Genomic DNA, 23,226 nt, shown 5'->3' with positions numbered 1-23,226 from the left:
TGGTTGATTTCTATGCCAAAATAGGGTCACCCTTGTCCATGGTTATGTCAGTGAGCGGAAATAACAGACGAAGCCCATAGACAAGAGGTGGCGCTGTATCTGGAAGAAACCAGCCATGTTCTTTCAGTCTTCTATGACTACTTTAAATGTGGCTCTTCTATGCATTGTATATAACTTGAATATTTTTAAAGGTACAAAGAAAGGCAAAGACTGGCATCTACTTCTGTAAAAGTATGATAGCACTCAAATACATATAGGGTTCAGTAGGAACATTAAAACACCATCTTGAAAGAAAGAAAAAAGACCTTCACCCTCATGCTTTCAAGCTACTCTCTGCCAGAAAGTGACATGTGAGAAGCCAAGAAGAGGTCATATGTATGTCAGTTCCTCATCTGGTGTTGACCTCTGTCATTAGGCATTAGCAGCACAACAAGGTTATCTGTTGGGCAGAGGCATGTATGACTGACCACTCCTGACAAGTCTAGATCTCCCTTTTTTTTTTTTTTTTTTGGAGTCTACCATGTGCTGTAGAAAGTAAGCAAGTATGATAGGATATACTGGTGAAACAAAGGTTTCCGTAGGTATCCTGTACCATTACGAGGACCGATAGACCATATAGCAAGTATACACGCCCTGGCGGACTAACAATCGTTAATATGGTCACATTGCTTATTGTTGTCAGCACACTGACTGATTGCTGGGTAGGTTTGCATCATCCTGTGTAAAAGGGCTCTAAAGGAGTTTTCCGGTTTAAATCAACATCCTTTAAAATAATAATTTATGAAGGTAGCTGTAATTTTGTAATGTATTTCTATTACTTTTATTGCTCCTATGTCACGGACGGAGGTAGAGAAACGTGCACCCCTGACTGCCACCAACACCTCTGCCCCTACTAATTGTAGGTGAAGGGGCGCAACTGGACGGCAGATCCTAACTTAAGTCAGTGCAGGTGAAAACAAAAGACAGGACAAACAGAACACAAAGCAAGTCGAACTAGCCAAAGTCCACCAGGAAGTCAAATCAGTAGAAGGGAGCAACAAGAGCGAGACCAAACACAAGCCGGAAGTCAGTACCAGGAGATAACGACAAGCAACAGGGGATGAGCAGAAGCGAGGTCAAACGAGCAGAGCCGAGGTCAGGATACAGAAAACAATGCCAGGAATATAGGAGCATATAAGGATCTTAATAACAGGCAACCTGTGGCCAGCAGGCTGCCTGTTTAAATAGGCTTGGCTGGTGAGTCACATGGCGTGGCCAGCGTCACGTGACTCACAGCAGCCCAACTCAGCCAAGCACCCCTGCTGCTCGCCTGCTGCCATGGAGACAGGCACAGGCTACGTCCTTGCCCCTCTCCTTGCTCAGGTTGCCGGCGGTGCTGCGAAGGAAGCATGCATCGCCTGCCCCTCGTTACATCCTATTTGCTGTTCCGGGCTGTGGTCACATGACCGTGTCCATGCAGCTCTTGTTTCTTGTGATGTTATATCCATCAACATGTCAAAGCAGCAACAGTGATAGGGGAGTGTCCATGTAACTAGCTGGGTGGGAGGAGCTATAAACCAACCGGAGAAAGGAGAAGTGCATCATGGGTTTGGTTGGATATAGCAACAGGAAGTGCTACTTCCAGGATGGAAAGAAACCAGAGTGATATGTCTGCATGGTAAATGGAAAAAAAATAAAAATAAAAAATATGGAGTAGGGGATGACTGTTATGTTGGTGGGGGTCTACTTACAAGCATGGGGGACCTGTGTTCCCAATTTGAATTCATCTGTATTGGACTGCCGGAGAATGTTGACTACAGAACTCAGCTACGTTAGTCAGTCCCATAGACTTTGAATGGAGCAGTGGTGCACATGATCAAACCACCGTTTCATTTAATGGGGGGTTCAGGCCCCGATTTCTGTATTCTAATAGTTGTCCCATCACACCATTTGGCCTCTTGCACACGGCCATCATGGTTCCGTTTCGTGCATTGGGGACCGCAATTTGAACGGGTCCGCATTCATGACGCGGAATGCACACAGCCGGTACCCCGTGTATTGTGGAACCGCCGTATGCGGCCCACAATATGGCCACGGGAGTACAGCGGCCGTATGCAAGAGGCCTTTATGATAAAACACATAAAAAAAAAAAAAAACTGTATGGATCGCAAATCCCAGTGCTTTGCACTGCTTTATTATTGCTTTTCAGCACAATTCATATGGTCAGTATTGATGTAATATTGCTAGAATAACTTTTTGGGCATATTGCTTGGAGCTCCCAAAGTGAAGTGAGAGCCGGCGTGCATGCGCGCCACCCTCCATTCGCTGCTATGGGAATTCCCAAAATTGGTGAGCGCTGGTTTGGCTATTAACGCCAGTCTCTTTGTGGTGAATGGAGAGGTGGCTGCTGTTGCATTGCTTGCTCTTCATTCACTGCTATAGAACTTCCGAAATTAGCAGAGCGCTTAATCAACAGCAATCAAGCTTAATCAACAGCTATTTTCAGAAGTCCCATGTCAGTGAATAGAGAGGATGCTGTGCAATGGTTGGTATAGGGCTAGACAAATTTGTCTAGTCCTGCACCACATTTATCGTCCAGTGGTAAATCTGGTGCGGGTCTAGACAGCCGGGCTAAGTGGGTGATGTAACGAATCCATATTTTACTTTTTGCTCTTTTTTGTAGTTTCTGTTTGGATTGAAGCCAGTCTTTGTAACAAATTTACGAAATGTTGCATCTCATTTTTAATAATTCATCGCACTGGAGATTTATCAAACTGGTGTAAAGTAGAACTGGCTTGGTTGCCCAAAGGAGCTGTGAAAAAAGAAAGGTGGAATCTGATTGGTTGCTATGGCCAACTAAGGGCTCGTTCATACAAACGTTTTTTGCGTTTCGTATACGGTCTGTATACTGAACAATTCATTTCAATGGTTCCGCAAGAAAAACGGAATGTACTCCGTATGTATTCCGTTTCCATATTTCCGTTTTTCCGTTCCATTGAAAGGTAGAACATGTCCTATTATTGCCAACAAATCACGTTCCGTGGATCCATCCAAGTCAATGGGTCAGAAAAAAAAACTGAACACATACGGAATGTACTCTGTATGTCTTTCATATCCGTTCCGTTTTTGCGGAACCATCTATTGAAAATGTTATGCCCAGCCCAATTTTTTCTATGTAATTACTGTATACTATATATGCCATACGGAAAAACGGAATGGAACCGGAAACACTACTGAAACAAAAAACTGAAAAACGGTTCCGTTAAAAACGGCCCACAAAACACTGAAAAAGCCATACTTATTATAAAAGCTCCTTCAGTTTGTACGCCACCAGGGGACTGGAGTATACTGGCCACCACTAAATAAAGTGTCTAGCATGGCGCAAACCACCCTAAAATTGGGCAAATACATCATACATTTTTGTGCAAATGCCTACTTCACAGACAAAACAAGCAAAAGCACTTAATACATTAGGTCTCGTTCATATTTCCATTTCTGTGTGTCGGATTCACAGTACCAGTGTTCTACAGTACCAGCAAAGTGTATGAGATCCCAGTACACAAATCTCGTGTACACTTTGCGGAAATGGCCGCGTGGATTTCCAAATCTGCAGCATGTCAATTATGTTTGTGGTTTTAGCTGCAGATTTCAACCTTTTCAATGGGAGGGTGAGATCTGTGGCAAAACAGCATCTAATCCGCACTAAAAATCGCTGTTAGACATTGCCGATTTTAGTGCGAATACGGCCTCATGCACATGATCTTTGTGTGTTTTGTGGTCTGCAAATTGAAGATCCGCAAAACACGTATGCGTCCGTGTGCGTTCTGCAACTTGCGGAACGGCACGGACAGCCATTGATATAACTGCCTATTCTTGTCCGCAAAACGGACAAGAATAGGACGGGTTATATTTTTTTCGCGGACCACGGAAAGGAGCAACGGATGCGGACAGCACAAGGAGTGTTGTCCGCATCTTTTGAGGCCCCATTGAAGTGAATGGGTCCGCATCTGAGCCGCAAAAACTGCGGCTCGGATGTTGACCAAAACAACGGTCAGTTGCATGAGGCCTAAGGTGCAAAAATTTGCAGGGAAATTTGTACGGGTCTTACGTGCGTCCACCCGCACTCGTGTGCAGGTTGCCTTAAAGACATTTTTCATGAGATATTTTATCTTTTCATAGAAACTGGCTCTTTTCATTCTTTTACGTTATTATTGGATAATAGCATTAGATTAGGGAGCTGATATGGTGGGATGTTGATGTGTCACTTTTAGAGCTCAGCAAATTATTCAAAAGTTCAATTCGGCTGCTTTATAAAAAATTCACTTTGTGAGGAAGCGCATTTCTTTGTAAGTAGCGGGTGCAATGACAGGGAGCTGTGGTTATGCAGCCCTTCCGCCCCCCTATTATTATATCCATCAGATGCCGCGTTCATACACGATTGCGGCATCTGATATAAATAAGAGTGTAAATTTAAAAACAAAATCATACTTACCTGATCCATTTGCTCGTGACGGGCTGACGGCCATTATCTTGCTTGAAGATCTGGCGCGAAATCTCGAGCAGCTCGTGATAACGTCATCGAACACGGGATTTCGTGCAAAGCAAGATGGCGACGTCCAGCCCGTCGTCAGAGAATGGATCAGGTAAGAGTGGGTTCACACTAGCGTTAGGGATTCTGTTATGGCTTTCCGTTATAACGGAAAATAACGGAATCCATAAGACGGAAGGACGGATCCGTTCTTCTGCCCATAAACTTGTATTATGACAGAATGCAAAACGGACGCCTTTAAAAGGCATTCCATTTGCTTTCCGTCCTAATAGAAGTCTATGGGAATCAAAACGGATCCGTCTGGGTCCCGTTATGCAAGACGGAAAACAAAGTCATGTCGACAGGACTTTGTTTTCCGTCTTGCATAACGGGACCCAGACGGATCCGTTATGCTTTCCCATGGGCTTCTATTACGACGGAAAGCAAAACGGAATGCCTTTTAAAGGCTTCCGTTTTGCATTCTGTCTGGGCATTCCGTTATTACGGAAAGCCATAACGGAATTCCTAACTTTTGTGTGAATCCACCCTAAGGCCTCATGCACACGGACGTTTTTTTTTGCAGTCCGCAAAAACGGTTTCCGTTGTTCAGTGATCCGTGTCCGTTTTTTCTTCCGTGGGTCTTCCTTGATTTTTGGAGGATCCACGGACATGAAAAATGACAAGTTTGCCTTTGAAATGATAGGAAAAAACGGACACGGATCACGGACACGGACGCGGATGACAATCTTGTGTGCATCCGTGATTTTTCACGGACCCATTGACTTGAATGGGTCCGTGAACCGTTGTCCGTGACAAAAAATAGGACAGGTCATATTTTTTTATCGGACTGGAAACACGGATCACGGACGCGGATGCCAAACGGTGCATTTTCCGATTTTTCCACAGACCCATTGAAAGTCAATGGGTCCGTGGAAAAAAACGGAAAACGGAACAACTGCCGTGGATACACACAACGGTCGTGTGCATGAGGTCTAAGTATGATTTTTTTTTCTTTCTGATTTTTACACTATTTCAGGTTAAATTCGATTCACTACCACGAAGCACGAGGAAATTCAGCTTCGCGGCGAATCGAACGTATCCTGAAATTTCCGAATCGAAGTCCACAAGCTCAACACTAGTCACTTTGAACTGCAGATATGTAACCAAGTTTTACAAAGTGTAATAGCATTCTAGAGGTCGGTAAGTGTTCTGCATCTGCTTGTCGTTTTCCAGTAAAACCCTGAAAGGGTTAAAGCAAACAAAAGTAACAATCCATGCCCTGTGGGTGGAATGTGCGGGCTAAAGAGAGTGCTGGGCGACTAAGGGTACGGCCACACGGTCAGGTTTTTTGATGCAGTGGATTTTTTATTTGATTTTTTTAACGCGGAGAAGTCGCATCTGCCCTTCATGTCTTTTCTCCTGTTTTTGGCTTCCAGAAGTGCTGATTGTGTGGCCGTGCCCTAGTACAACATACAGCTCCTCCCTGGTGTCTCCACCTCTGTCCTAAACCAGCCCCCTCCCCAGCAGTGACCCTGCTCACTGTGCTGCTGCCTGCTGCTGAAGCCACAGTGTGCCTGCTCCTTATCCTCTGGCACCCTACTCATCTGTTACCTCTTGGATTATTTTGTGGCATCAGTAGATACCGCCATCTATTAGAAAGCTGCAAACTCAGGTAATGCTAGAACTCCATAGCAGGTAGCTAAAGACAGCTTAGAACATATACGTCCTGTCTTGTCCCATGCTTAGACTGCATTTAAAAAAGTTTTCCCATAGTTTTATACGACCGTAGGAACTTGCCTGGGCAAATTTCACTTTTTCACTTATAGTTGTGCTCATCCACCCCTTCCCCCATGCTTTACAAATTGCTGTCTATCCCTAGAGAGAGCCTTTTTTTTGTAGGTATTGCATTTCAGCCCAAAACAGGCTTTTCTTTTGTTAATGAGCCCTTCTGTTCCGAGATCTTGGAGACATGAGGATGAATTTTTCACTCAAGATCCTGTTTAACTGGACAGGTAAACGCTGGGAGGGGATAGATCCGACCAGACCAGATCCTGAGAATCAGAAGGTATTCACGTCTTAAGGAAAGGTGCGCTTACATCGATGGGGGGTTGTGTGAATTCATTCGCCTGGAAGGTGTATGAAAATGGACATGAGAAATTTTGCTTCAAACAATTATGGGATGTCTATCAATCGCTTCACGCCGATATAACAGCAGCTTTTCTTACCCTTCACACAAAAATTTGCTCTGGTGTTTTTTTTTGGTTCACTGAAAAAACTGACATAGAAATCGCTCTCGTTTCTTCCCGTACTGTATGTATTTATTTTTGTAATGTAATTTTTATTTTTTTATTTTGAGATGTCAAAACACCAGAGAAAAAAGCCAGAGCTTTGACATGTTGGGGCTTTAAAAAAAAAAAAAAAAAAACACCTTAGGCTGGGTTCACATATGCGCTTTGAATTCTGGCTGTCTGTTCACTGTATCCGGATACCACCGGATCCCCAGTCACTGAAATGGGATCCGGCCTCTTTCCAGCATATATGCTCGCTTCTAGCAGGACAAAAAAATGCTGTGTGTCGTATACATATCTTTTTTTCCGACCGAGAGCTGGTATGTACGCTGGATACAGTGAATTCCGGCAGTCTGTACCTCTGTCTGGACAGACTTTCGGAATTCAAAGCGCATACGTGAACCCAGCCTAACTAACTATATTTCCCATAGTCATTCAGCTAACATCTGAAGGAGATTTATCGAACTGGTGTAAAGTAGAACTGGCCTTAGTTGCCCATAGCAACCAATCAGATTCCAACTTTTATTTTCCAAAGGAGCTGTGAAAAATGAAAGGTGGAATCTTATTGGTTGCTATGGGCAACTAAGGCCAGTTCTACTTTACACCAGTTTGATAAGTTTCCCCTAGTGTTTTTACCACAAAAAATGCAGGTACACAAAAACCTATGTGTGAACCCACCCTAATTATTGGTAACATAAGGGAAATGTATGCGTCCATGGGACTTTTTTCACCGTACGCCCTGACCTGTAACCTTGACGGTCATTTATTAGTAATGTATTGAATGGATACCATCTTGTTTTCCATGGGCCTGGAGACAGAAAGCCCATGCCTTACCATTATCACTGAAACTAAGGGCCATTTAAGCATTGATTATAGAATGCTTTGTTTTTCTATTTTGAGTTCAACCATTTTTATGGTTTTACAGTTGTAATAAATGTTCCTGCTACCGCATTCCAGGGCATCATGGGAATCCCCTTTCATTGTCAATGGCGTGCAGATCTCACCGAGCTGCTAAGCGATAGTAAGTGCTATTGGCACACATGGATTTGCTTATTTTGCTGCTCAGGTAATCGGACTGTAAGGATGTTTGACAAGGGGCGGTAAAACATCTGTTCCCACTGTGTCTCTTTGTGTACAAGACACGTCCCAGAAGCCAGGTGGTACCTAGTCATTTTTACTAACAAAGGGGTATTCCGGTTGTGAGACGTTAAAGTGAAATACCCTTTTAATTGATATCATGAGAACGGAGACACACTACCCCTCGGAGCCCCCCAAAATAAATGGAGCCACTCCATTCATCTCTATGGGAGTTCTGGAAATAACTGAGTGCTGTACTCGGGTGTCTCTGGAACTTCCGTAGAGATGAATGGACCCACAGGGCTCATGTCCGACATGCCGCTCTGTTTATTTCAGGGGCCCTATTCTCATGATTGGTGGGGGTCACAGTGGTAGGACCCCACCGATCTAAGCTTAGCCCCAGAGGTGGGATTACATTTTTTAACAGGTTCCCTACTCAACGGTGGACACGCGGCGCCACAACACATATACATACACCATATACATGTAACACACATACACATAAATACACCATATACATGGTACACACACATAAATACACTATATATACCACACACACACCACCCAACTAAGATAACTTCCCACAACCAGAATACCCCTTTAATTCTTATTTCTAATGGTACCTTGTTGATGCAGAAACCATGTTGGGGTACTTTCACACTTGCGGCGGAGGATTCTGGCAGGCAGGCGGCAATCCGGACGCAAACTGATGGCATTTGGATCCGTCTCTTCGGTGTCATCCGGAAAAACAGATCTGGTATTCATTTTCTTCGCACTTTTAAAGGTCTGCGCATGCGCAGACCGGAAAGCCGGTTCCGTTTTGGAGAACACTAATACTAATACACTTCAATGTAAATTAATGCCGGATTCGGCATTCCTGCAAGTGCAGTATTTTTGGCCGGAGAGAAAACTGCAGCATGCTGTGGTATTTTCTCTGGCCAAAAAAACGTAAGGGGGACTGAACTGATGCACCCTGAACGGATTGCTCTCCATTCAGAATGCATTAGGATAAAACTGATCAGTTTTTTTCCTGTATAGAGCCCCTAGGACGGAACTTAATACCGGAAAATAATAACGCTAGTGTGAAAGTACCCTTATAGAGCAGGAGGAACTGAGCAGATTGATATTTATTTTTATAGAAAAAGATTCAGTAAAACTTGTAGTTTATTCATTTCTCCCTTTCCGTTTTCTATGATTAGGAGTCATGTGAGCGGTCCTGTCCGTGATTGACAGCTATCTCTGCATGACTAAACATACTAGGAATCCTCCTGTCAGTCACTAATAGGACCGCTCACATACAATCAAATGGACATCATGGCCGCATAGCAGTACTTGCTGCTAGAAGAAGGCTATTATAAAACCGGTCATTTGTAGACACTTAGGCTCCATTCACACATCCGCAATTCCGTTCCGCATTTCGTGGAACAGAATTGCGGACCCATTCATTTCTATTGGGCCGCACGATGTGTGGCCCGGATCCGGAATTGCGGACCTGCACTTCCGGGTCCGCAAATCCGATCCCGAAAAAAAGAGCATGTCCTATTCTTGTCCGCAATATTGCGGACAAGAATAGGCATATTCTATTAGTCCCGGCGATGTGCAGTCCGCAAAATGCGGAATGCACATTGCCGGTTTCTGTGTTTTGCGGATCCCCAAAACACACACAGATGTGTGAATGGACCCTAAAGGGGAGATTTCATTGCCACATATTTGGTGTTAAAAAGTTGTAAAACCCGCTTCAGTGACTTTTTAAATACCATTGTGACTAGAGTTAGTTGCAACTGGCATTTTCATGCTGCCTCACCGGTATCTGAAAAGGAGGCATGGCTGGGTGGCACATTCCTCATCATGGCTGCCGTAGAACGCATTTAATTTATGATGAGGTCTATCAAGACTAGCATAGCACATGCTGGTCCTAATCAATCAGGGACTAGAGGCCTACTTACAGTGGCAAATGTTCTAGGATCAGCTCTCGTTTAGGTCCATTGGTACTGTATGTGACCAAATGATCGTTAGTGTGATCATTGATTACTTCAAGCAGCACATCCCTGTTAACATGTGGCAATGTGCTTCCGACAACCAATGATTTTAATGCTATCATAAAGGATAAAATCGATGACAAACATTTGTCTGCTGATCTGTGGGCATATTTCAGGAACAAGCATTCTGAAGTGCGATTGTTCACCGGATTATCGACCAATGTAAATGGCCCTTTATGCAATGATTAGATAAGAGTATGGCTACACAGCGATTTTAAGCGCATCATGCATGGCAGTGTTGCAGGGCTGCCATTGGAATGAATGGGGTTTCAGTACACTGCTTTTTACATGAAACGTGCGAGAAGCACTGCAACCCCAATTATTCCTATGGTGCCCCTTCTACGCTGAGATATTTGTGTGCACAACATGTGTTGCGCCAAAAATCGCCGCGTAACCATACCCTAGAGCAGGACTGGCCAACCTGTGGCTCCACAGCTGTTCCAAAACTACAACTCCCAGTATGCCCAGTCTACCTACAGCTATCAGCCTACAGCACGGCATGGTGGGAGTTGTAGTTTTACAACAGCTGGAGAGCCGCAGGTTAGCCAGCCCTGCCCTAGAGTCTCACTGTAAATGAGGACTGAGCAGAAATCTTGGTGTCTTACAGGAATAATTTCTGTTATATTTGAAAATCACATTATGATTATGTTGTGAATCTTCCTTTTCTCTCAGACAAGAGAGATGAGGCCACAACTATGGTTGTGGCGTGGCTGAGGTGGTCCACATCTGATCCGTATTTCACCTTCTCGCACGTTTCATGTAAAAAGCAGTGTACTGAAACCCCATTCATTCCAATGGCAGCCCTGCTACACATGCCATGGCCCCGCAAAAAAGGACATGGCCTATTCTTGTCCATTTTGCGGCCAAGGATAAGATATTTCTATTGAAGTGAAAAAGGAAATGGCAGCATGCACACAGCCGAGATCCATGTTTTGCGGATCCGCTAAACGCATACGGTTGTGTCCATGGGCCCTTACAGGTGAATAATAACTGTGCATATTCCACACCACATCTGCTTACTCTTCTTATCACGTGGCCCTCTTAACTGACTACATAAATGTTATCTCAGCAACTTTTACCAATTCAACAAAAATTTGCTAAGAATTCTATTTGCTTGATATTTAATCAGACCTATTAAACCTTTTTGTTTTAGAGATAGATCAATTGAGCTTTGCTGGGAATATTGTGCCTTGACCTATTTCTGGTGAGGAATGCAGGATCTCACTAGAATGGGAATCTCCCTTCCACCTCCATAACAAAGGCCGGGGTAGCTGTCCATAAAGAAGTCAGGAATGTGAACTGATCAGGCCATGCAGATGGAGCTTCACAGGAATTCCAGCTCTGTTTTCACAGCAAGCCAGGGTCTGACATAAACCGCCTGTGTTTACAACAAGCTTCATATTGGGACTTATCTGTTGGGGTCTTGGGTTACGACTGGTGGACATATTGTATGAAGGGTTGCTTTACAATATCAAGATCTACAGTGTAGAGTATAGTAGGTCTTACCAATGAGTAAGTAATAAAATCTATCATCTGTAGAAGACTAGGGTATGTCAACTTTCCCGTTCTGGCAAAATAAGCATGAATTTGTCCCACTATATCTTATATCAAGGCTATATTTATACCACTATGCTCCCATAAAGGGGTTAAGAAGTCCCAGTTGAACCTAGGCTTAGGTGCCTAAGTGAGCCCAAGGGCCTTTCTGCCCCATAAAATGGGATTAGTTTTAATAATAGCACCTGGTAGTTGTGGGCCCTAATACAGAATTTGCATTGGGGCCCAGGATCTTCTAGTTACTCCTCTGGCTTCAAGATAACACTGAACAACTCAGGAGATCGATATGTAATAAAGTATAGATGATTACTTACCTGACAGATCCCGCGCCGGCGTACTAGTTGTTCTGGCAGGGCTCTGTTTTCCGGCTTCCGTGTTGACTGCTGCAGCCAATCACTGGCCTCAGTGGTGTACTAAGGAGGTCAGTGATTGGTGCAGTGTCACATGGTGTCGACAGCAGCCAGGTAAACTGAGACCTGCGTGGAGAACTGGAGCAGTGGCAGGAGATCTGTCAAGTAAGTAATCTGTTCTCTATTACAGGTTGATCTCCTGAGTTGTTAGGTTTCCTCTTGAAGACAACCCCTTGATGGTTCTAAATCGCGTAGCCCTCTACATTATTCTGTATTTGCATTTATATGCACATTCCTGTTTTGGAGTCATCAGAACTAAAAAAATGATTTTTATTTAATGGATGCCTCAAATATAAAAGAGATCTAACAGTGAAAGTGCCTCAGATATCTTGATTGTCGATTATTGCTGTCATTTTCCATGCCTGGAGACTGAATGAGTCACTCAGACTTTACCCCCTGAGGGACCGATTCTTTAGGAATGTACTTTGAATAGCTAACGATCAGGTCATATCTTATCATTTACTTAACCTTCACTAGGGAAAGGAATACTGAAATCTGGCTAGGGGCTCATGCACACGACTGTATGTATTTTGCAGTCTGCAAAACACAGATCCGCAAAAGAAAACGGATGAAATCCTTGTCACATTCGAGTTGTATCAGTTTTTTTGCGGATCCATTGTAGCAATGTCTGTCCTTGTCTGCAAAACGGGCAAGAATAGGACATGTTCTATTTTTTTGCAGAACGTTTGTTTGTTTTTTTGCAGCCCCATTGAAATGAATGGTTCCACATACAGGCCACAAAAAAAACGGAACGGACACGGACAAAATATACATTCTTGTGCATGAGCCCTTATATTGACTGCCATTTTTTTTTCATTCCAGATTGGATTTTATGGTGTTGATTTACAGAAGCTAAGAATATTGTAGGGCTCCAGTAACAATAGAGAAACATACATAGCGTAGCCCAGTGTTTACACATACAAAATGGACCAATGGTCAGGGCATCCCTACGTCCAAGGCAGATTAGGATCCATGTAAGTGGTACAAAATAAAGACAAAAATTTGAATATTAATATTTTCATTTTGTAATGCAGCTCTGTGCCCACTTTAGACACTTTTAGGGGGGTCCATATTAGAGCTGCATCGCTCTACGGCACTGCTGGCATTAAATTCCCACTGGCTCACCTGCAGTATAATCTGAACCCACCATGCTAAGGGCCTACACTTCTCAATAGTCAGGTAGAATGAGTGCCGATGGACGATAAACACGTCTATTGGCACTCGCTTGACTCAGCCTATAACACAGGCTTACATTAGGCTAATTATCCGGAATCGTCTGATAGGGCCTTAAAACTATATTAGTGAATTACAAATTAAGGAACTCCCTCTGCTTATAATTTCACTCAAAGTACTGAAGGCTTCGGTTATTACCTCAATTTTAAAGCTTGCTGTAAAAGAAACCAGGCCAACAAACACAGTGCAATAACATCTATCACATAATCCACTAACGTGTTTTACAACAAGCTTTTCAGGAAAGTAAAACAATACGTGTATTGCATGACAGCTTATTTTTGGTGAAATAGGATAGTGTAGGCTTTAAGTTTCGGGGTATAAAGCTGAAATCCCAGTCCTGGTGATTGTGTGGGTTCCAACTCATTTCCTGAGTATTTTACGCCTGCTCCTCTGCCCTTTGTATGTTAAGGAGCTTGTCCTATGCACACAATGGCAATGGTGAATAATCCTATTTTCCTTATTTTTATAGCATGTACTAATATAAATCACTGAGCCAAGTCTGTGTAAACATATGTAGTCAGGGATTTTAATTGAAGCTTGCCCAAGATATATTTTGTAACATTTTAGGTGTAGTAATTCTGTCTTTAGATATTGAATCGCAACTAGAGTTAGTTTTTATATTATCTGCCCACGTAGTAGGAGCTCCTCTTGGAAAAAAAAACACTACAGTCCCTTTATGTATGGTCCCTGCACTCAGGGGACAGCGTTTCATTGTATAATAATGATATTTTACGAAATGTAAGCTCGTCTTGTGCTTCTTGTTTACTTAAAGTGTACCTAAACTTTGTTAAAACCTATTCTAAATGTGATAAGAAATTTTGTAATATACTTTATTTTTTTTCCCTTGAAAATGAGACACCTAAAGTTCAGGTGATTATAGCACTTTAGAATGCATACACTGCTAACATGTCATCTATGTGTGGATTCTACTGGGGCTGGAGCACAAATCACTGCTCCTGCCTGGACCAGCTCCACTCGCTAGGCTATGAGAGGCTTTAGGGGAGCAGCGATGTGCTATGTGAGCCCCTGCTTGCTCCTCTCACAGTCTGTACCGATGTACAGCCTGTACATCACTCAATGTGCAATCCATACACCAGCACACTGCAGACATGTCAGTACAGATTCCAAAACATTATAGCAACCTGAATGTCAAGTGCCTATTTCGCAAGGAAAACAAAAAAAAAATAATAATTTTGTAATATACTTTATTTTATCACATTTAGAATACGTTTTAATAAAGTTTACTTGAAAGTTTAGGTACACTTTATAGTTATCTTCTACTATCTGCCAATAATTATGAGATTAATGTTGGCTCCACTTGGTAATTTTTGCAGGAACATCTGACCACTTAATCTGACCACTTATTGTGTAGAGCGGTGTCCCTGACGATGGCAGATGTCAAGGGAAAAAAACGATCAGGCTGTTGTATTTCAGCATGTCTGATTCTTTGTTTTCTTTGGTTCTATGAACAAAAGGATCATGCAGTTGAAATCTAACGTGCCTGATCCTCATCTACTCCGACATCAGTGGTCAGGGGAGAGTTGGGAGGCTCCATAAACATTAGACCTAAGGGCTCATGCACACGACCGTATGTATTTTGCGGTCTGCAAAAATAACGGATCCGCCAAAAATACGGATGATGTCTGTGTGCATTCTGTATTTAGCTAAATGGAGCAGCTGGCATCTAATAGAACAGTTCTATTCTTGTCTGTAATGCAGACAATAATAGGACACGTTCTAATATTTTTTTTTGCGGAACGGAAATACAGACATACAGAAACGAAATGCACACGGAATAATTTCCGTTTTCTTTTTTTGCAGGCCCATTGAAATGAATGGTTCCGCATACGGTCCGCAAATAAAATGGGATGGACACGGAAACAAAATACGTTTGTGTGCATGAGCCCTAAGGTGTATGGCCAGCCTTACTCCCCATTTAGAACATATACATGCGCAGCCAAGAATGCATGTGTATGAGGGGGTTGAGTTGGGAGGAACAGCTGTTCATCCAAAAGGTTTATAAACTATATAGAGAGATTTAAATGCGGTGTTCCGGTAGATAACATGCCCATTGGATAGGTGAAAAATGTTACACTGGTAAGGTTTTGACCACCAGGGCCCTTCACCGATGGCTAGAACTAGGGACCTCAGTGAACCCCTGTCCCAACATCATCAAATGAAAAACTAATAAATATCTTCAGCTGGAATACCTCTTTATAAGGCACATCCTTGCCCAAAACAGGAAAACTATTCCCACAACCAGAGAAGCGGAGAGTGATGTCCCAGAAAACAAGTGTCAGGTTCCTTAGCACTAGTAGAAATCTGTTCTGTTATCTGACCTGTCACAGAAGGATGGATCATGCAATTCATCAGCAAATGTCTCGAGGAGCCATAGTTGCCTGACACAAGACCCTAATGAATGGTAATGCTAGCCATTTGTTTGTGGTGCAGCTATAAGATTAACTGCTTCATTGGAAATACCATTTGGGGCTTTTCTGGGGGGAATGAGTCACCGGTGGAATCCTATGTTACCGAATTACTAAAAGTTCTTCTTTTTTTAGATTTTCTGACCTAAAACATTAAAGGTTAGAAGATATTAGATGTTTGGCTACTGGGATTATTCACTTATTTTCGTGGTTTGCAGGGGGATATTTCTAATAACAGTAATATACTTGTTCTTGTATGTTTTTGGGAGATTTTTTTTGTCACAAATTTTAGATATGACTTTTTAACTGGTGCTTTTGGTCAATGTCACTGTAGTTCCTCGTCTGTTCTCAGGGACCAAATCGCACACATCTTGAAGCATAAATCAATAAAACGGCTTTAACGTTGGGCAGACCCTTTAAGGATGGATGTTTATAAAATACTTATAAGGCCCGTTTCCTACATGTGTATTACAGGAGAGGGTCTCGGCATGACCACAGGGCCACAGACCCGATCTGTAAGTAGTCAGGCAGGGATAGTCGGGTGTAACATAGGTGCTTGGATGAAACTGGTCTTATAAATGGAATGTGGAGTGATTTGTGCTGAGGTTACAACTAGGCAGTGCTATTTGGGGGCAGTAATAAAAATATAAGTCACTAAACTGCTTTATTCTCCAAGATCAGTTGGCTAGCGTTGTCTGATGGCACCCATGGACATGACGTCTGTCATGAGTCCCTGACAAGTCTTGCACACGAACGTTGTTTGGGTCCGCATCCAAGCCGCATTTTTTGTGGCTCGGATATGGACCCATTCACTTCAATGGGGCCGCAAAAGATGCAGACAGAACTCCATGTGCTGCCTGCATCCATACCTCTGTTCCACGGCCTGCAAAAAAATAAAAATAGAACATGCCCTATCTTTCTCCGTATCGCGGACAAGTATAGGACTGGTCTATAGAGGGCCTCGCCTTCCGTTCTGAAAAATGCGGAATGCACACGGCCGGTATCCGTGCTTTGCGGATCCATGATTTGTGGACCACAAAACACGGTACGGCCTCAGACTGGGAGGTGAGCATATAGCGTAAGGTCTACATTTCTAGATGTGTAGTTTCACGTAGGTGAATATTTATGTACCACTCAATGGTGTAGCTCAGGGATCAGCAACTTTATGCACTCCAGCTGCTGTGAAACTACAACTCCCAGCATGCAAACATGCTCGGCTGTTCTTCTAACCCCCACAAAAGTGAATGAAGCATTCTGGGAGTTGTAGTTTCTGAACAGCTGGATTGCCGGAGGTTGCTGGACGCTGGTGTAGCTACTGTCACAAGGCAGTCCCAGTTGGTGCAGGGTTTTAAGTGCATTATTTCAAAATCAGTCAGTCTGGAGCAGCTGTGAAATGGCCATGACCACTTTTGATATGGTAAGTGTTTTAGGCGTCACTTTTAATTGTCATTGATCTGAGACAGGAAATGCATGCGGCGAGACAAGGATATACGAGAGCTTTCTTTGTCGCATACTGACAGGGAGTCTCCAAATTTTACAAGCATTGCAGGAAACGACAGATATCTCACAGTATCGAAATCTCAGTTTCGTGACTATTGTAGACGTGACCACAGGGAGGATTCATGCTCGTGCAACTTGCCAAATACTGAGTAACAGATCTGTCAAGACGCATTGAATATACCAGTGATTCATTACTTTGAATTACATTCAGGACGCAGTTACTGGTGGTGACCTAAGTGCAGTCACTGATGGCGAATCACCTATCACATTTAAAGGGGAAGTCCCTTTAAGACAACTTACCTCCTATCTACAGGATAGGTGTCTGATCATTGGGAGTCTGACTGCTGGTGAGACCCTGCCAATCACAAGCATATAAATGGAGTGCTGGTCATGTATATGTCCACTCTATGAGGCTGCCGAAAGTAGCAGAGTACAAGTGCTCAGCTATCCCTGACAGTCCCATAGAGATGAATGGAGCAGCTGTGCGTGATCACCGCTGCATTTATATGGAGGAGAAGGGGGCCCCCAGATGTCGGACCCCCATCAGACTCTTATCCCCTGTCCTGTGGAGAGGGGATACGTTGTCTTAATGGGACAACCCCTTTAATCAAATGAACCTTTTCTGCTGGATATAACTTTTGATAGTCCATGAGTAGTTTTAGGCTAGTTTCACACTCGCGTTTGGTGCGGATCCGTCATGGATCTGCACAGACGGATCCATTCAGATAATGCATCAGTTCAGAACGGATCCGTTTGTATTATCTTTAACATAGCCAAGACGGCTCCATCTTGAACACCATTGAAAGTCAATGTAGAACAGATCCGTTTTCTATTGTGTCATAGAAAACGGATCCATCCCCATTGACTTGTATTGTGTGTCAGGACGTTTGGCTCAGTTTCGTCAGACGGACACAAAGTAGAATGGAGCCAAACGGAGCCAAACTGATGCATTCTGAGCGGATCATTTTCCATTCAGAATGCATTAACGGCAAAATTGATCCGTTTTGGACAGTGTGCGAGAGCCTTGAACGGATCTCAGAAACGGAAACCAAAATGCCAGAGTGATAGTAAACCCACATGCAGCTTTTGGTGCAGTTTTTTGAGGCAAAGCCAGAAGTGGATCCATATGCCCTTCATTTTATATTACCCATTCCATTTTAATCCATTCCATTCTTTACTTTGGTTCAAAAACTGCATCCAAAACTCTCACAAAAACCGCGATTTCAGTTTCAAAGAGACTGTAGTGCATATGCATAAACACTAAGGGTGCATTCACACAAACGCAAGCCATCTGTGCCCGCGCCGCAGTCCACAATGCACGGTCACCAGCTGTGTGAATCCCCTATTGCAGTGCTGACGCTTTGACTGGAATAGGTTGGCGGTTTGCTATATACGGTAAAAGATAGGACATGTCCTATCTTTTGCAGTGCTGAGGCATGGACCAAAAATCCCACTGAAGCGCTTCTGTGGGCTTCTGATCTGTGCCTCCACTCTCCGCCGTATCTTGAGGATTGCAATGGCTGGTGCCCGCAGTACAGGCATGGGCGGCCTACGGTTATGTGAATAAACCCTAATTCAGACAAAAAGCGGATTCATTCTTTCATTTTATAACTTGAAAGTGGAATCTTTTTGCTACAGAAAAGCAGACCACTTTGATCTTTATCAGTATTTAGACATGAAGTCCAAGGCATCTCTCGCTGCTCTTCACATCAACAAAGCTGCAAAAGTAGAAACAGAAACTGCTACTGTTAGGGGGCTTTCATACATGGGTTTTTCTGGTGTTTTTCCCACACTCAACAGCTCCAGATGTTGTTAGCTGAAGGTCTATGGGAAATATGAAATGCAGTCCACAAATAACTTGACCTTTGGTAGAATTTGAAATCCACAGCAAGTCGATTTATGCTGAAGATTTCCCAGTGGATCTTACCCTGCGCAATGTGGGATTCCATCAGATACCCTGTAGAGTTTCCACTGCACGAAATCCTCAGCACACCCGTCCCATGTGGATATACCCTGAAAGTGCAGGGTTAGTGCAGTCTTTGTATGTATATGACACAAATTAATAAGGTCATTCTTTTCTTTTCCAGCTGCAGAAGCCTCAGTTTTTTTTGCCCCACACGTTTGTGCGTACAAGATGAGAACGGATATCCTGACTATAACATGCAAAGAACCATCACATTGACCACTCAAGGCTTGAAGATGCCTGCCTGCAACGATTTCGTTGAACATCTTTGGAAACCTGGATCCTGTAAGAATTGCTTTCACCCAAAGAGTGATCACCGAAAAAAACATCAAGCACCCGCTGATAGAAAAGCCAGCAACTTGCCAGCCCTGCCAAGTCTTAATGGGATTCGGATCAAACAGGAGAACACAAACCAAGATGATGACATTGTAATTGCTGCTCTGTATTCAAAGCCCACCATAGCGGTGAAACCGACAATGATTACATCGGAGACTGCTGAGGAGTGGGCAGCGCTGAACAGCACGGAGACGCACACTCAGGTGAGTGTTTGTTGAAAGCAAAGGCCATAGTAATATGGTGTCACTAAATACGTTTCTTTTGTTATTAATGTGATGAGTAATAGGTCACACATTTAATTCTGGGCACATATGCACACTTCTATGAACCATTCTGCATGCACACATACCATACAGTTGCCTGAATAGGCTATATGCAAAAGGTGCTATAAATGCATCTAGCTCGTTGATATTCAGGCTATCTTTCAGATCCTTCAAAGGAGCACTAAACATAAAAAATAACTATCCAACTTCCCATTAATGAGTTGTGCACTCCTTTTATATTGATTGCCTATCCACAGGATACATCCCACACCCGCTGATCAGCTGTTTCAGAGTAACTCCAGCACCAGAACTACAAAGCTCTGTGCTTTCCGTCATGGACGGAGTTTGCGCACAATTGTCCCACAATAGACTTCTGGCACCAGAACTACTCTGAAACAGCAGCAGGGTGTTAAACCCCCACAAATCAGATATTATTGATGGCCTATCCTAAGGATGTACCATTAATTGCAAAAGGAGTGGACAACCTCTTTAACGTTCTGTGTGTCCTAGGAGGATCAACCATGGTCCCCTTCCTCTTATTCACTATTATATGTCTGGCTGTAAGACAACTGGCTAGAGACTCCCCCCTCTGCCCGGTTTTTAGAAGAACACAAAGATTGTTGGCCTAGTCCCCTTGGCCAAGCCCTGCCACTCAACTTATCTCCAGCCAAAAATGTAACTGATCTGTGCAGAATTTCTCCACCACTTAGTCAGCCGGCAGGATACATATATATATATATATATATATATATATATATATATATATATATATACTGTATATCCTCGCCCATTTCTCCAGCATCGATCTCTGTGGCCCTGGTCAGGTACCCCCAATGTTGTTTGTTTTCAAACAGCAGCGGTGACTTGCCTGGATATGGCACATAACCACTGCAGCCTATCCGTGTCTTAAGCAGTCTCCAGCTGATTCTAATTTTATACAAAGACACACACAAGATTGAGGCATCACAGGTTTAAGGGTTAAAAATTGTCTCACAGAGGCATTCGTATAGGGGCACACAAGTCAACATGGACCTATACTCCTAAAAAAAAAAAGCCTTGATTGCCTTTTTTTTTGTTTTTTTTTAGGATACCCTACAATCTTTTCTGTTTTATGTTGTTTTGCTTTACTATAGTATTTGTGTTTTTCTTTACTCAGGTTAGTTGGAAAGAATCATCAACCAGCAAATCTATTCTTAAAAGTGGGGAGATTTCAAATGTTATGGATAATTTTACAAAGCCTTTCATGCATAGGTCTAACTCTTACAGTGATACACCTAAATACATTTTCAATGGACTGTCAAATCACGATAAGAAGTTGGAGTTTAATGCAGTGCAAAATTTAACATATGTAAGCCATTTTGGTGGTCAGGTTGACAAAGCTGTGTTTCTTAAAGAAAAGTTGCGTGCACCTTCAGTGGAATGTACTCTGCTATCTACTCAAAGTAATGAAGGGGAAACTAAAAAGCTGAACTACCTCCAAGCAGAGTCTGCATTATTATCTCTGAAGACTAGCAGCGGTCATTACGTAGGGACCCAATCTATTGCTGAAAGGCTATCTTCCAATGGAACCCTTCATTCGAAGGACAACATAGTTGGTGAGTTATTTGCCAAAACTGATCCAGGATTGTGCAACCAAACAATATCTGCAAATGATAGCAAACCAGGCCATAACTCAGAACCAGCTTCTAGTAAGAGCATGTTCTTCAGCAGAACGAAAGTATCACTTCACTCTGAGTCACATAAACTCTCAGAGACACTCTCATGTCTTAGTATGAAGGACAGCCCTCTTGTTTCTCCAGCTATTACTGATTCCCAGAGTGAATTTCAGTCACCTGTAGTACCAGTTGACAGAAGGGACAACGAACCAATTTATGCTGAAAGTACTAAAAGAAAAGGTGTTGCTGGCAAGGGAACAAAAAATGTTATCCAAACAGCGAAAGCGAATTCTAAACACGAGGAGAATGGCGCCAAAGAGAACCAGTGTTCTGTGAGTGTTGAGAGGGTAGTGCAGGAGTCCACAACACATGTCGCAGCTAAGATAACTGTTATGGCTGCACACACAGAAGAAGACAATAGAACAATTTTCTTAAGCAGCCCTGACTCTGCAGTTGGAGTTGAATGGTCATGCAGCAGTCCATCATCTGTAGAGAACGTGAGTCTCTCGCCTACTTTTCTCTGGGCAGAAAGGAATCGTGGAAAAGTTGATGTGAATAAAAAGTACCAGGCTTCATTATCGCAAAAATTCCAGTGCAGCTCCAGTCTGGTAGTCCCAGCTAAATCTCCCAAGTTTGAGGAATTTTCTTCTTCCAGATTATCTTCTCCAACACATTCTCCTGGGATATTCTCCCCAACTTCGCACAAAAAGGAACCCTTTGAGCTGAATGACAGGTGTCTGCTAACTGGAGACCGTAGGCAGAGAATTGCACAAGCAACATGGAGCAGGATTGATGAGGAGGAAGAGGAAGAGACATCACCTGCTTCATCACAGCCACAAACAAATGCTGTGAGCAATGGACAAACTGGTGCAACCCGACATATTGCAGATGAAATAGATAATGTGGATGAACCAAGGGCTCTGAACGGCATGAGTAAATCTGCTTCCTGTCCAATTGAACTATCAAAAGCAAGTAATGACAGTGAAGACTCCTCTGGGCCACCACCTCCTCCACCAAAAAAACAGACCAGGTATGAGCCATTTGCTACTTACACTTCTTATAGGGAATCTCTCTCACCAGGAAATTATCTGCTTAAGGGTGCTTTCACACTAGCGTTATTCTTTTCCGGCACTGAGTTCCGTCCTAGGGGCTCAATACCGGAAAAATAACTGATCAGTTTTATCCTAATGCATTCTGAATGGAGAGAAATCCGTTCAGGATGCATCAGGATGTCTTCAGTTCAGTCACTGAAGCGTTTTGGACGGAGGAAATACCGCAGCATGCTGCGGTATTCTCTCCGTCCAAAATTCCGGATCAGTTGCCGGAATGCCTGATCCGGCATTAATTTACATTGAAATGTATTATAAAAATACCAGAATGCCGTATCCATCCTTTCAGTCTGCGCATGCGCAGACCGTTAAATATGTGGGAAAAAAAATTGAAACGGACAAACGGAGAGACGGATCTGTCTACAAATGCTGTCTGTTTGCATGCAGATTGCCGGACCCAGCAACGGAACTGCTTGCCGGATCACTCTGCCGCAAGTGTGAAAGTAGCCTAACCAGGGCAATGCTCTGTAGGGATAGTTCAAATCCATGTCCAAATGAGCAGGACATGCCAGAAGCATTTAAAGTTACAGAAAAAAAAAAATTCTGTTGTTTTTCTCACAATATAAACTGCCATGTGTCTTAGAAGAAAGTTTAGTGCACAATGATGTGTACTATCGTATTTGTATTTCCTATAGCCTGGGGTTGTAAGCTTATTTTTTTTCTTAATTACAAGAACATACTAGTCTGACGAATGTTGAGGCGCTGCCAAAAGTCGGGAAGCTACAATGTAGAATAAAATGCATTTAGTTTGATTTAGGCCTAATGCACACGACCGTTGTTTTGGTCCGCATCCGAGCCGTAGTTTTTGCGGCTCGGATGCGGACCCATTCACTTCAAAGGGGCCACAAAAGATTCAGACAGCACTC

At 43.1% G+C, this 23,226-nt stretch overlaps 1 protein-coding gene across 1 annotated transcript in view; it reads left to right on the top strand.

Annotated features, from left to right (window-relative positions):
• The first annotated feature begins 6,052 nt into the window (after positions 1-6,052).
• The window catches only part of PRAG1 (PEAK1 related, kinase-activating pseudokinase 1), a 40,173-nt gene continuing 22,999 nt past the window's right edge, over positions 6,053-23,226 (top strand). Inside the window, exons 1-3 of the mRNA XM_044304536.1 lie at positions 6,053-6,179; positions 19,122-19,536; positions 20,753-22,281. Of these exons, the coding sequence (XP_044160471.1) occupies positions 19,195-19,536; positions 20,753-22,281 (1,871 nt within the window). The 5' untranslated portion in view covers positions 6,053-6,179; positions 19,122-19,194. The remainder of the gene's footprint in view (positions 6,180-19,121; positions 19,537-20,752; positions 22,282-23,226) is intronic.

This window comes from Bufo gargarizans, chromosome 1 (assembly GCF_014858855.1).
Source record: "Bufo gargarizans isolate SCDJY-AF-19 chromosome 1, ASM1485885v1, whole genome shotgun sequence".
Lineage (NCBI taxonomy): Eukaryota > Metazoa > Chordata > Amphibia > Anura > Bufonidae > Bufo > Bufo gargarizans.
The sequence above is the reverse complement of the archived record's forward strand: the minus strand, read 5'-3'. Positions and strand labels throughout refer to the sequence as shown.